Here is a 15,605-nt window from a genome sequence, read left to right on the forward strand (position 1 = left end):
CATTAGATAGATGGATGGCTAAACAACAGATACACAACAAAAAGTTTCACAGAGTGGGAATCTAATTGCACCGCCAAACGTGCTGATCCAGCAGGGGCCCAGTAGATTTGATAAGAATCTGTGGGATTCACTCCTTCACTTCAAAGTGCTCAGGCACAGCAGGATCTCACTGCTAGGCTATTTCCTGTCTCGACCACGGCCATAATTCACTAATGGACCATTTGCTTTGGTCACACTCTTTCTCTCTCCTTTAGTAGGAGCCTTTGACCAGAGGCTAATACCTACAGGACAGACTGACATTAGTATCTGGTATCCATGGCTATAGTTTAGAGGTTAAGACCCTAGAGCTGTCCAAAGTAGGGGAGTAAGGGTATACAGTACCCCTGCATGCATACGCGCACTCACACACACACCTTGAAAACAAAAAGGCACGCACACACACACACCTTGAGAAAATAAAGCCACACACACACACACACACACACACACCTTGAGAAAATAAAGCCACACACACACACCTTGAAAACAAAAAGGCATGCACACACACACACACCTTGAGAAAATAAAGCCACACACACCCCTCCCTCTAGTCTCTAAAGCGCTAGACCTACTCAGACATCACGAGTCGATATAGCCAACACACTCATGGTCCCTGGTATATCGACTCACTGCACCCCTTCCTAATTCTATCTGGGCTGGGCCCTGCAGGGCCCCTGAAATACCACAGCAGGGAGAGAAGTGAGGCAGGAGGGAGCCAGCCAGGACCAGACATCACCGAGCCCGAGCCAGCCTGTTACTGGAACACACAGACAACAATTGTTATGTTCAGGGAGGATCCTTCAATACTACCACTCCTGCATTGAGCCTACAGAGCTATACACAGCGTTAGGAGACTAGTATTGATGTCATAGAATAGAGGGATCAACCCACAATCCTCTCTAAGAATGATAACTTCTAAATCATTAACAGTCATAGATACGATCCTTAACAATTCTCCTCAATATCTATTCCAGGGCTGGGGTCAATTCCATTTCAATTTAGTCAATTCAGGAAGTAAACTGCAATTCCAATTCTCCTCAATGCCTCTCTATGAGAAAACATTTGAATTGGAATTTGAATTTCCTTCTAGAACTGACTGAATTGAAATGGAATTGACCCCAACTCTGATCTATACTACATAAAACCAGTACTACTTTACTCCTTAATGGCCTTTTCCATCACCCCCCAGTGTTTATCTTCATGTAAGCTTGTGTTATGTTCTAGGCTTATGGTTTAGAAGTCATGTTTTTCATCTAAGAGATAGATCTCAGCTTGAATTGTGATTCAGAAAGGGTTGGTGAGCACTGCCCTATATAGTGCACTACTATATAGAGAACAGGGTGCCATTTGGGATGGGACCTCTGTTCTGCTGCCGGAGAGGAGGGCCAGGACTACCAGATACTTTAGTATAGGAGGGAGCAGATGTCACACTCTGTTGCCTGGGGGTCTGAGGAGGAGGGCAGCTGAGTGGGGGTCGGGCGGCGACCCTGGGGGGGGTTTTCTTTATGACAGACCAGACCCATGCCTCTGGGTCAGTGTGTGTGTTTAAGAGTTAGGCCAAGCTGTCCTTGTTTCATACAGAGTCATTAAAGAGGGGTTAGGAAAGGCTAGGCCCCAGCCGCTGTTGTTGTGCTCTGTGTACAAAAACAGACAAACGCCCCCATCCACATCGACGGGGCTGTAGTGGAGCGGGTTGAGAGAAGTTCCTCTGTGTCCAATCACTAAGTACTTAAAAATGGTCCACACACAAACACACAGTAGTGAAGAAGGCACGACAGTGTCTCTTCCCACTCAGGAGGTTGAAAAGGTTTGGCATAGGCCCAGAAATCCTCAAAAGGTTCTACAGCTGCACCATTGAGAGCACCTTGACTGGCTGCATCACCGCTTGGTATGGCAACTGCACCTCCCTCGATTGCACGGCTCTACAGAGAGTGATCTGGACAGCCCAGTACATCTCTGGGGCTGATCTCCCTGCCGTCCAGGACCTCTATATCAGGCGGTGTGTAAGGAAGGCCCAGAAAATTGTTAAAGACTCCAGCCACCCAAGCCATAAACTGTTCTCTCGGCTTCCACATGGCAAGCGGTACCAGCGCAACAAGTCTGACACCAACAGGTTCCTGAACAGCTTCTATCCCCAAGCAATACGACTGCTAAACAGCTAACAAAATGGCTACACAGACTATCTTCATTCACCCTTTTATTATTGCACTGACTCTAAATACACTCACACTGAGTCTACACACACACAATCATCATATACGCTGCTGCTACTCCGTTTATCATACAGTATATCCTGATGCCAAGGCACTAGTGATGGGGGGATTGATAGTTACATATCGGGAAATTACTTTCGACGATATATTGTATCATTTTGACAATATAACAATAATATTTTTGCGCTAGATGGCTGTACCTGCACCAAAACGCCAGTATTTTTCCTTCATAGTTTGTTCTGCATCTTTTTAATTAGGGAGCCAATTTCTTTTCAGCACTTTTATTTACATGACTGATAAATTCTCTCTCTCTCCTCTCTCTCTCTCTCTCTCTCTCTCTCTCTCTCTCTCTCTCTCTCTCTCTCTCTCTCTCTCTCCTCTCTCTCTCTCTCTCTCTCTCCTCTCTCTCTCTCTCTCTCTCTCTCTCTCTCTCTCTCTCTCTCTCTCTCTCTCTCTCTCTCTCTCTCTCTCTCTCTCTCTCTCTCTCTCTCTCTCTCTCTCTCTCTCTCTCTCTCTCTCTCTCTCTCTCTCTCTCTCTCTCTCTCTCTCTCTCTCTCTCTCTCTCTCTCTCTCTCTCTCTCTCTCTCTCTCTCTCATCGAATCACAATACATATAGAGTCGGGAAATTTGTATCAGCCTTCAAGTATTGTGATAACAATGTATCGTGAGGTCCCCGGCAATCCCCAGTCCTACTAGTCACCTTACCCCGATACATATCTACCACTCCAGTATCCCTGCACATTGGAAATATGGCATTGACCCTGGAACTGTACATAGCTTAATTAATCGTGTTCTTATTTCTCGTGCATTTTTGTTCTACTTTATAGTATAACATTTTTACTGCTGATATTGATTACTGCATTGTTGCAAGAAAGGAATTTCACTGTACCTGCGCACCTGACAATAAAACTTGAAACTGAAAAGCCTTGCAGTAGGACCCAGAGAAGAGAACTCTCAGGCTCTCTTCTACTACTCAACCGTTCTCTCGCCCTCTCGCCCTCTCCCCTTGCCCTCTCTCTCCCCTTGCCCCCTACCTCTCGCCCTCTCTCCCCTTGCCCTCTCTCTCCCCTTGCCCCTACCTACCTCTCCCCCTCTCTCCCCTTGCCCCCTACCTCTCCCCTTTTCCGTATTCCCTCTGCTCCTCCCTTGGTCACTGGGCATATGCTACAGTGGCCTCTCCCCCTTCCCCTTTCCCAATCTGTCCCTTAGCTCCTTGACAGCCATCAATCAGCGGCTGACACCATGGCGACGGAGTTCCCGGGGGACCATCTGTCAGACCCACAGTGAATATGCCAGGGAAGGAGGGAGGGTCTGCGCTTTACGAGCTGTGATGCAGCGCTGCTTCCCTGCCTGCTAGCAGCCCAGCCAACCAGCCACCTCCCCCATCTACAACCCAGCCAGACACCTCCCCTCATCTATAGCCCAGCCAGCCAGCCACCTCCCCTCATCTATAGCCCAGCCAGCCAGCCACCTCCCCTCATCTATAGCCCAACCAGCCAGCCACCTCCCCTCATCTATAGCCCAACCAGCCAGCCACCTCCCCTCATCTATAGCCCAACCAGCCAGCCACCTCCCCTCATCTATAGCCCAACCAGCCAGCCAACTCCCCTCATCTATAGCCCAGCCAGCCAGCCACCTCCCCTCATCTATAGCCCAGCCAGCCAGCCACCTCCCCTCATCTATAGCCCAGCCAGCCAGCCACCTCCCCTCATCTATAGCCCAGCCAGCCAGACACCTCCCCTCATCTACAGCCCAGCCAGCCAGACACCTCCCCTCATCTATAGCCCAGCCAGCCAGACACCTCCCCTCATCTATAGCCCAGCCAGCCAGACACCTCCCCTCATCTATAGCCCAGCCAGCCAGCCAGCCACCTCCCCTCATCTATAGCCCAGCCAGCCAGCCAGCCACCTCCCCTCATCTATAGCCCAGCCAGCCAGCCAGCCACCTCCCCTCATCTATAGCCCAGCCAGCCAGCCAGCCACCTCCCCTCATCTATAGCCCAGCCAGCCAGCCACCTCCCCTCATCTATAGCCCAGCCAGCCAGCCACCTCCCCTCATCTATAGCCCAGCCAGCCAGCCACCTCCCCTCATCTATAGCCCAGCCAGCCAGCCAGCCACCCCCCCTCATCTATAGCCCAGCCAGCCACCCCCCCTCATCTATAGCCCAGCCAGCCACCCCCCTCATCTATAGCCCAGCCAGCCACCTCCCCTCATCTATAGCCCAGCCAGCCAGCCAGCCACCTCCCCTCATCTATAACCCAGCCAGCCACCTCCCCTCATCTATAGCCCAGCCAGCCAGATACCTCCCCTCATCTATAGCCCAGCCAGCCAGCCACCTCCCCTCATCTATAGCCCAACCAGCCACCTCCCCTCATCTATAGCCCAGCCAGCCAGACACCTCCCCTCATCTATAGCCCAGCCAGCCAGCCACCTCCCCTCATCTATAGCCCAGCCAGCCAGCCACCTCCCCTCATCTATAGCCCAGCCAGCCAGCCACCTCCCCTCATCTATAGCCCAGCCAGCCAGCCACCCCCCCTCATCTATAGCCCAGCCAGCCAGCCCCCCCTCATCTATAGCCCAGCCAGCCACCCCCCCTCATCTATAGCCCAGCCAGCCACCCCCCCTCATCTATAGCCCAGCCAGCCACCCCCCTCATCTATAGCCCAGCCAGCCAACTCCCCTCATCTATAGCCCAGCCAGCCAGCCAGCCAGCCACCTCCCCTCATCTATAGCCCAGCCAGCCAGCCACCTCCCCTCATCTATAGCCCAGCCAGCCAGCCATCTCCCCTCATCTATAGCCCAGCCAGCCAGCCACCTCCCCTCATCTATAGCCCAGCCAGCCAGCCACCTCCCCTCATCTATAGCCCAGCCAGCCAGCCAGCCACCTCCCCTCATCTATAGCCCAGCCAGCCAGCCAGCCACCTCCCCTCATCTATAGCCCAGCCAGCCAGCCAGCCACCTCCCCTCATCTATAGCCCAGACAGCCAGCTAACTCCCCTCATCTATAGCCCAGCCAGCCAGCTGACTCCCCTCATCTATTGCCCAGCCAGCCACTTCCCCTCATCTATAGCCCAGCCAGCCACCCCCCCTCATCTATAGCCCAGCCAGCCACCTCCCCTCATCTATAGCCCAGCCAGCCACCTCCCCTCATCTATAGCCCAGCCAGCCACCTCCCCTCATCTATAACCCAGCCAGCCACCTCCCCTCATCTATAACCCAGCCAGCCACCTCCCCTCATCTATAGCCCAGCCAGCCAGCCACCTCCCCTCATCTATAGCCCAGCCAGCCAGCCACCTCCCCTCATCTATAGCCCAGCCAGCCAGCCTCCTCCCCTCATCTATAGCCCAGCCAGCCAGCCACCTCCCCTCATCTATAGCCCAGCCAGCCAGCCACCTCCCCTCATCTATAGCCCAGCCAGCCAGCCACCTCCCCTCATCTATAGCCCAGCCAGCCAGCCACCTCCCCTCATCTATAGCCCAGCCAGCCAGCCTCCTCCCCTCATCTATAGCCCAGCCAGCCAGCCTCCTCCCCTCATCTATAGCCCAGCCAGCCAGCCTCCTCCCCTCATCTATAGCCCAGCCAGCCAGCCATCTCCCACCAGATTATGAGAAAACAAAAAGATAATTACTTGACACATTGGAAAGAATTAACAAAAAAAACTGAGCAAACTAGAATGTTATTTGGCCCTAAACAGAGAGTGCACAGTGAAAGAATATCTGACCACTGTGACTGACCCAAACTTAAAGAAAGCGTTGACTATATACAGACTCAGTGAGCATGGCCTTGCATATTGAGAGAGGCTGCAATAGCCTGTCTTCTCTTGAGAGACAGGTCTGCCTATGTGCACACAAAATGAAGTGGAACCCGAGCTGCACTTCCTAACCTCCTGTCAAATGTATGACCATATTAGAGAGACATATTTCCCTCAGATTACAAACAACAAATTTGAAAACAAATCCAATCTAGATAAACTACCATCTCTATTAGGTGAAATACCACATTGTGCCACCACAACAGCAAGATGTGTGACCTGTTGTCACATGAAAAGGGCAACCAGTGGAGCCACACCATTGTAAATACCACCTATATTTATCCGTTTATTTGTTTTCCCATTTGTACTTCAACTATTTGCACTTTGTTACAACACTGTACATAGCCAATAATATAACATTTGAAATGTGTATATTATTTAAAAACTTGTGAGTAATGTTTACTGTTAATTTCAGATTATTTCCCTTTTGTTTAATGTCTATTTGACTTGCTTTGGAAATGTAAACATGTTTCCCATGCCAATAAAGCCCTTTGAATTGAAAGGGGGGGAGAGAGAGAGAGAGAGCGAGGGAAAGATATAGAAGAGAGACAGGGGGTGGAGAAGGGAGGGATCGAGAGGGGGAGAGAGAACAGAGATGGGGGTGGAGAAAAGTAGAGATTGTGAGAGAGGGAGGAGGAGAGAGAAAGAGAAGGAAAATGAGAGAGAGGAGGAAGTCTGGGCCCACGCAAACAAAGACAGAGCACTATTCCCACTGTCCATGTACTAGCCTAAGATGAACACAGGAAGAACCAACATCGATACACAGGGATCCCATCTCTCGATACCGCCACAGACATAACACAGTTGACTAGTTTCATTGACATGTCAACAAATGTATTCAAAAGCCAAACAAGCCTATTCATTTGTGCACCCTACTGCTCTTCTTCACAATCACAGCATGTCTCTGTGTCAACAAGCTGTCAATTTCTGTTGGCTAGCACTAGCCTAACGCTAAAGATGTATGGTTGTTAGCTAGCTAGCATAACAAAGACTAGGCCCAATGAAAGAAATGGCAGATGCGGCTCCGCTGTGTGCCCCCTCCTCCTACTGGCTCCCAGGTCACCTGCCAGATCAGGAGGGCTGTTGTTGCCTTGACAACCCTCTCTGGCAAGAACAAGGCCCAACATCCCCGCTTTAACTCCTTCCTGTGATGTCAACCCCACAATGGGTGGATCTCAAGTCTACAGTGGCCTCCTCTCCTACTTGTATCTTTTCCTTTGTCTGGGCTGGTCTTAGTGGCCTGCAGCACTGTACAGGTGAAGCACATCCCTCAGTGAGCTTCTGCTATGATACTGCCTCCTATCTTGTCTTCTTAGATCAGTGAAGGGTGTACTCATTAGTGCACACCATAGCAAAGCATATCTAAATGTTTTTGCAACAGAATAGGTTTTGCAATGAAAACAAGCGTTTCTCATTGGACAACTTGGCGATTCCCTTCCTGTTCGGCAGTTTTGGTTCCTAGTGAAAAGGGAAGGAAATAGAAAGAGAAAGACTTCTTGGATGATCCCTAGTTTGACTGCCTGTCCTGGAGAAGCCTGGCCAGCAGTAGTATGAGATAGGAGTGATGATGGGAGACTAAAGCCATTTCCCAAGTGCATAGTGTTCTGAACATGCAAAAGACACAATATGCAAATGGTCGATATGCAAGAGCCAAGTTTAGAGACAGGCCACAAGCGTTTTGGAAAAATCCTAAAAACTACAAGCTCTGAGTTTGAGTTCCAATGGAGTCGGCTACAACCATCCTGTAAGTTCAGGATAAAAACATTCTAGCACAAGATGGAGACCGTTTCATCTTCAGTAAAAAATAATTTCATATATTTTAACTTTTGGCCACTACCATTTGAGATAATTGAGAATCTGAACTCATTTTGTTTAAACTCTGCTTACGAACATTGCTCAACAGCGACTGGCCACAACAGAGCAGGGTAATGTTCATTGGAGAATGCCATAGAAAACACTTTGCAAACGAAAATAAAAATGAGCCTTTCTTATTGGACGGGTCCATGTAATACCTCCCTGTTTCAGTCTTTTTTTTCTTCCGTTTGGAGCCCTAATGACCAACACCCAGGTCAGAATTTTTCCTCTGGGGGATGAGATGAGAGAGGCGGGGAGAGAGCTGCAGCACGGTGGAGAAACAGGAAGGGGGGAGTCCACATCAGATCAGACATGTCTGACTCAGGACATGCTGACATCAGCACCATTTTCCCAGAAGCCTTTAAGCTCCATACTGTCGGAGGGTCATCATCAGGGCCAATGACAGGGCAAGATGTCAGCTGGATGGACAGCTATAGGACGCTGCCGAGACACCCTGGAAAACTATAACCTACACAGACCTGATACATCACACAGACCTGAAGTCCACAAAGCCTGATAAATAGCTACACACACAAGGCTCTGAAACCTGTCCTACTGCTATGACATACTCCATACACTACCCAGAGAGGAGTGCAGCAGCAGCACACCAACTATATACGCAGGAGAGTACAACTGGAGGCCAATTAAATTCAGATTAGAAGGTACGGCCCAAGAAACAAAGAGGCGGAGAAATGTCTCTCTATCGCCACTACCCAAGGCATCGAAACCGTACAGGGGGTAACAAGGATGATGGGTCTATATAGCAGGTCTAGATCTCACAGCAGAGGAAAGTACTCGTTGCATAAGTTTGCTTTCCAACTCCTGATTCTTTTTTAATTACGCTCGTCTGGGTGCGCTCTCGTTCTACACTAATGTAGGCTCAAAGGAAACCAGGGCCTGTATTCATAAAGTGTATCAGAGTAGGAGTGCTGATTTAGGATCAGATTTCCCTTTAAGATCATAATGAATATGATTATATGGACGGGGAGACCTGATCCTACATCAGCACTCAGACGCTTTATGAATACGGGCCGAGGCTCTTCAGCAGAACCCCAGCAACATGAGGAGGAGCAGAACTCACGTAATCATGGAAGGCCTTCGCTTCACTGGAGTGGTCACACGTCTCTCTTCTCTCTGGTGCAGCACAATACAGATCCCAAAATACACTGTGGACAAGACACACAGGTTGTGAAGCAACGGAATAATGTACATGATACAATATGGTGTTTTGACATCAGCGGAGGCTGCTGAGGGGAGGACGGCTCATAATAATGGCTGGAATGGAGTATAATGGAATGGCATCAACCACATGGAAACCATATTTGATGCCTTTCCATTGACTCCATTCCAGCCATCATTATGAGCCGTCCTCCCCTCAGCAGCCTCCGCTGATTGACATACGGAACACTTACCACCACCAAGAGTGTAGGAACCCAGGGGGTTCCCCGAGTGTGATGTTCTTTTCCCATCGGATCTGGAAAAGGGGAGAATAAAAAACATTTTGAATGAACAATAGGGACTACTTTAACAAAAAAAACAATGACACTTATTTATTAAAAATGGGAATTAGTTTGTTATTGAAGTATGGTCACATGGATAGGACCGATATCCAGTTAGTAATAAGATACTCACCTCTGATAAAAAGGTCTGTGCGGACTTCTGTGCTCCTATGTGTAACAAATATTCATAGACGTATAAAGCTAACCTGTGAACAAAAACAACAGTTTGAATAATAATATTATGGCATAAAAAGCAAGTGTTTTAGAACTATATTTGAGTGTAGTCTAAATTAGCCTCATTTGACTCGATTATAAAGCAGACAAATTAGCCTAGACACAAACCGAGGTACATTTATTAGGCTTAATGTAGGGGTGGGCAACTCCAGTTCTTGAGGGCCTGATTGATGTTTGGTCTCTAATCAACTACGATGCCTTGCACTTTGAGGCACATGATCGACAGTTCAGTTGTGTAATAATTTGTCCAAACAGTTGCAGTTCCGTTTTGTAACTAAAACGAAAGTTTCTATTGGACAAATGTTTTGTAGGTCCCGCCCCATTTCGTTCGTTTCCGTTTACGAAACGTTTTGCAACAGAATGTGCGGGATGAATACACCCCTGAATTTTAAGTCAGACGGTTTGCATGGACCACCGACTCCAAAGGGCCTTTTCACACGATGGCTTTCCAAACCCTTCAAATCGGAAACATTGTAACCAAGAAGAAAACGCGTAATTATAGGTCGATAAATGAGTGTTGGATACGACCCTCGTAGCGGCGAACTCAAACAAAGTAGTAACCAAAACATTGGTAAGCAACATTTTAATCAATTAATGTAACACAAAATACGTAAAGCAAATTGGACGGTGTATTTGTTTAAGCTATTCATTTTTCCATTAAAAAAATATATAGATATAGTTTACAGATGCTTAATTGAAAATAAAAGCACCCATTTAAGTGCAGTAATGAGGCCAAGGAAAAGCATAAAGCCGAAGTCAGAATCGGGAACGAATGGCGAGCAGACGAGGCGGTTCATTCAATTCCATCCTCCTCGGTAAGAGGAAATTCGCTGTCCGACAAACCACAAAGCCGAGGGGGGTATTATATCCATTAGGTAAGAAATATGTTTGAAAACTTACTTTTCCCGTGCTTGTCCATCCGACGGCACAGCGGACCCTTTGCCTTTAGGGAACATGATTTTGTGAGGGTGAACGCCCGCCTTATCTTTCTCTATTTTCGCTATTTCATCTGTCAGACCATCAGTCTGCCGCGACCCTCTCTCACACTCCTTACTGCACTTCTCAACCGAGCCTGGTCAAGGAGAAGGGGATGGGGCTAAAGTGACTGACAACTCTTTTCACCAATGAGCGGACAGGAATTCCATTTAGCCCTGCCTTAACGTTATGTCATGGTTTGCTGTTGCCAATTGGAGGTGGTTGTTACAGTAGGACATCTACTTTACATATCCCAACGTATATTATCATGCAAAGTTAGACTAAAAGGCACACTATATTCAACATTGAGAGGTATCATCTAGACAAACACTCCAGTTTCAGCCCTCTATGATGACAATTTATTAAATTGTAAATGATTATTGGAGCCTAAATTATACTTTTTCCATTGGACATGAGCCCAAAAAAAACATGTTTTGTGTATTTTCATTTTAGGCTAGCTGGTTCTGCTAATGTTAACCCATATTATATTTAAGTAGGTTATTTATGTTATGTTTTTTTATCAATCAAATGTATTTATAAAGCCCTTCTTACATCAGCTGATATCTCAAAGTGCTGTACAGAAACCCAGCCTAAAACCCCAAACAGCAAGCAATGCAGATGTAGAAGCACGGTGGCTAGGAAAAACTCCCTAGAAAGGCCAGAACCTAGGAAGAAACCTAGAGAGGAACCAGGATATAAGGAGTGGCCAGTCCTCTTCTGGCTGTGCAGGGTGGAGATTATAACAGAACATTGCCAAGATGTTAAAATGTTCATAGATGACCAGCAGGATCAAATAATAATAGGTCTAGGCTACCACCTGTTTCCATTTAGTCTAATATTTTATAATTGACTATTCACGAGTATTAGATCTGAACTGAAGTAGCAGCATCTTCCTCTTTAAGAAAACTGCAAGGAAAAAGAGACACCTTATTGCTTGTTTATGTGGAATAGGTTCAAGTGTTCTTAAAAGCTGTTGACTGTAACGAAGCACCCGTAGGTAAACAAGCTACACGCTCTCTCACGCGTCTGGCTGAAAATGAGTATTGTATCCTAAAACGTGTAATTAGAATGTCCTGTTATCACATTGCTACCATTTGTATTGTCATTAGCCTTCTATTTTTGTTACTTTGCAAATTTAAAGGCTAGCCTACTGTAGCCTCACACCATACAGTTGATCATTTCTCCACAATCGTTTAAACATTGTCTTCTCATTTTGTTTAAATCCGATTAGACTCAAACTAGTTACCTGAAAGTGTTTTTTTTTGTAGTTTAATCTAGTTTAGTTCTCATTGACAACACACATCGTATTCCTGATCGGCTGGTGAATTTATGTAAACCAAATAGGCCTCCAGATATGACAATGCATTTAAACTCGGCGATAGACGAGGTGCCAGTCAGTTAGTTGATGGGGGGTCTTGAAACCGTCAGCAGACGAGGCTATAATGCTGCGTTCATAACCAACTGGGAATGTGGTATTTACCACATGACTGGGCAAAATCCACTTGAATGCCCCTCCAACTGGAAATTACAAGTGGGAAACTCGTCATTTCATCCCTGACCTCTGTCATCACCTACTAAGGAAATGACCTTGATTAAAATGTTCAACAGTTAAATGCAACAGCAAACCTTTTATAAAAATAACTATACTAATATGTTTTTTGAACACTATCATTTGTATAAAAGCATGATAGCTGTACTTTTATCTTATGGTTGTTGCAGCTTGTTGGTCATTAGTCAAATAAGCCACAGGAGCATTTTGAGTGAGAATAAAGACTACTTTTGAGTAGTAAGACATGTATAAAAGCAACAGATACCATTAATAAGAAGGGGCTATAAGCGTCTTATATGGTGAGCTACTGAGTGGCTAGAACAGGCAAGCTCCATACTATTGTGGAGGATTTAATTCTTCCTGCTGCCGCGGATATGGCTGGGACAATGCTGGGGGAAAAGGCCAAAAAACTATACAGACAATTTCTTCATCAAACAACACTGTTTCACGACGCATCAGTGACATGGCAGGAGATGTTTTGAAACAATTACTGCTTCGCATACAAGCCAGTGAATTATATGTGTTACAGCTGGATGAGTCAACAGACGTGGCGGGCCTGGCACAGCTCCTGGTATGTGCCCGTTACGTTTATGGGGGGTCAATTAAGGAAGACATCCTCTTCTGGAAACCAGGACAACAGGAGAGGATATTTTTAAAGTACTGGACAGCTTTGTGACATCAAATGGACTTTGGTGGTCAAGATGTGTTTATCTGTACTGATGGCGCAAAAGCCATGACAGGGAGACGTAGTGGAGTGGTAACGCGCGTGCAAGCAGTTGCTCCCGATGACATTTGGCTACACTGCAGCATCCATCGAGAGGCTCTTGCTGCCATGAGAATGCCTGACAGCTTGAAAGATGTTTTGGACACTACAGTGAAAATGGTTGACTTTGTTAAAGCAAGGCCCCTGAACACAAGTATTTTCTGCGTTATGCAATGATATGGGCAGCGACCATGTAATGCTTTTACAAGGGGCAAAGTATTGACATATTTTTTTGCATTGAGAGACGAGCTTAAAGTTTTTTTTACTGACTATAATTTTCACTTGTCTGACCGCTTGCATGATGACGAGTTTCTCACACGACTGGCCTATCTGGGTGATGTTTTTTCTCGCCTGAATGATCTGAATCTAGGATTACAGGGACTCTCCGCAAATATATTCAATGTGTGGGACAAAATTGAGGCTATGATTAAGAAGTTGGAGCTGTTCTGTCTGCATTAACAAGGACAACACACAGGTCTTTCCATCATTGTATGATTTATTTTTTTGTGCACATTGCAGAGTTATGTGCATCCTTTGAAGCACACCCTTCTCATTAACCTGTGGTGAGTTATTCACAATTTTTGATGAACAAATAAGGCATTATATGTAAGATGGCTAAATAAAGAGCAAAATTATTGATAATTATTATATTATTATTTGTGCCCTGGTCCTATAAGAGCTCTTTGTCACTTCCCACAAGCCATGTTGTGACAAACTCTCACTCATTCTTATGTTTAATAAATATATTGTGTGTGTGTGTGTGTGTGTGTGTGTGTGTGTGTGTGTGTGTGTGTGTGTGTGGCAGGCTTACATTGATGGCAAAAAACATTTGAGAGTGCTAGAGGGGGTACGCAGCTGGAGGTTGAATGTTTGAAGGGGTACAGGACTATAAAACCTTTGGAAACCACTGCAGACTACGTGTTATCTTTCAGGGGACCTTGTGGTATAGGCCTGTACAGGGACATAATTATTGTTATTTCAAAATAAATTATCCAGTCTGATAAACACTCCATACAGCCTACCTGACCGCTTGGAAACATTCTCATGGTCCTAAACACACTTGCCTCGTTTTGTATCATATTCCAATGATGAAACTTGGGGGGACAGAAATTCAATTTCACAATTGCACAGTCAATAGATCTGAACCTTTATGGCACAGCTCATGGTCATTGGATCTGGATTAAGCCTCATTTGGGTTGTTCACTCTCAATTGCTACATTGGTGATAGAAGTGGGGTCCCCGCTGTTCACATTAGGTTGTGTATGTGGAATACTTTATGAGAGAGGAGGAATAGTGTTACAGCAATGTACTTTCTCAGTATCTGCAGGGGCGCTGGGTCATGTACTTTGCATTATAGCACTCGCTTGGTTTATTTCTCATTAGATGAATGTTCACTTTATAAATATGAATCATTTTTCAAAGATCTAACAAGAGTTTTATTTAACCAGGCAAGTCAGTTAAGAACAAATTCTTATTTACAATGACACCTACCCCGGCAATGGGTTTGGACTAATTGTGCACTGCCCTGTGGGACTCCCAATCACAGCCAGATGTGATGCAGCCTGGATTTGAACCAGGTATTGCAGTGACACCTCCTGCACTGAGTTGCAGTGTTCTAGACCACTGCGCCACTTGGGAGCTCATTATCATCTCTGCTATATCTCAAACAGATCTTTGAAAATGATTCATAATTCTAAAGTGAATTTTTACATTCATCTAATGAGAAATTCACCAAATATTGGGCTTGCACATCATTGCAAGCCCAATAGAACAGCATAGTATTTAGTCTACTATAAACGTTTTTACAATACTGCATGATGCTCCTCTGCCCAGTTTCAGAAACAAAAAACAATAACAAATACCCCTGGGGTGACCAGTGGCGCTCTTTCATGCAGATCTCAGCTTTAAATATTTAAAACTATTAATGAACCATTTCCACATTAAAGTTCCACCTTAAAGTAAATTTCAATTGGTTCCCCAACTCCAGCAACAGGAGGTGTGTCTGCTCTGTTTAGCGGCGTCATGCCTCCAGTGATATATATATAAACCCTTGTTTGCTAACGCTATGTATTGGCCGTTGAAAGTCTCGGAAGCCGCCGGTCGGCCATATTGGCACTCTCCATTAGGAGCAGTCATAGAAATTCATGGTATTCTACAGTATTTCAATTAAATGTTTCAAGGACAAAATAACGTGTATTTATTTTTTTATTTTTTTTGTAGTGGTAACATTAGTACCACTATTGTTTTATTTTTTTGTTGTAGTGGTAACATTAGTACTCTGAGAAAAAAAAAAATAATTGTGTGTGTGTGTGTGTGTGTGTGTGTGTTTAGCTCACATAATATATTTAAAAGTATGCATTAAGGTGTCTGTAATATAATAAACGTGTCAAAAACGAAACTAGATGTTAATAAATTAATTTCTATAGCTTCCAAAATCTTCTTGAGAACGCAAGAGGAGTACCAAGATGGCTGCGCGGTGGAATCAGTATTCCAGGGTTTATATACATCATTGCATTCATGCCACACAGTTGAGTCCGAAGAATGAAGGAATTGGCAGAGAGTGGGTGGTGTGCAGATTTTTTTACACGAGACTGAAAAGTTTTGTTTTGCTTATTCATTCATGCAAATGTGACCTGACCGCCTGCAGAAAAGTTCACTTTGGGTAAGT

At 45.7% G+C, this 15,605-nt stretch overlaps 2 protein-coding genes across 5 annotated transcripts in view; one reads left to right on the forward strand and one right to left on the reverse strand.

Annotated features, from left to right (window-relative positions):
* The window catches only part of ssbp3b (single stranded DNA binding protein 3b), a 21,077-nt gene extending 10,317 nt beyond the window's left edge, over positions 1-10,760 (reverse strand). The window contains exons 1-4 of the mRNA XM_029695613.1: positions 10,551-10,760; positions 9,550-9,622; positions 9,330-9,391; positions 8,999-9,083 (exon numbers count right to left, since the gene is read on the reverse strand). Of these exons, the coding sequence (XP_029551473.1) occupies positions 8,999-9,083; positions 9,330-9,391; positions 9,550-9,622; positions 10,551-10,606 (276 nt within the window). The 5' untranslated portion in view covers positions 10,607-10,760. The remainder of the gene's footprint in view (positions 1-8,998; positions 9,084-9,329; positions 9,392-9,549; positions 9,623-10,550) is intronic.
* The window catches only part of acot11b (acyl-CoA thioesterase 11b), a 21,174-nt gene continuing 15,606 nt past the window's right edge, over positions 10,038-15,605 (forward strand). The window contains exon 1 of one of the 4 annotated variants that reach the window (XM_029695612.1): positions 10,038-10,222. In XM_029695612.1, coding sequence (XP_029551472.1) covers positions 10,161-10,222 — 62 coding nt within the window. In that variant the 5' untranslated portion in view covers positions 10,038-10,160. Of the gene's footprint in view, positions 10,223-10,436; positions 10,526-15,443; positions 15,600-15,605 lie in introns of those variants that run through there. The other 3 variants (XM_029695608.1, XM_029695611.1, XM_029695610.1) reach the window with 3 other exon arrangements.

Source organism: Salmo trutta, chromosome 17, assembly GCF_901001165.1.
Source record: "Salmo trutta chromosome 17, fSalTru1.1, whole genome shotgun sequence".
NCBI classification, from domain to species: Eukaryota; Metazoa; Chordata; class Actinopteri; order Salmoniformes; family Salmonidae; genus Salmo; species Salmo trutta.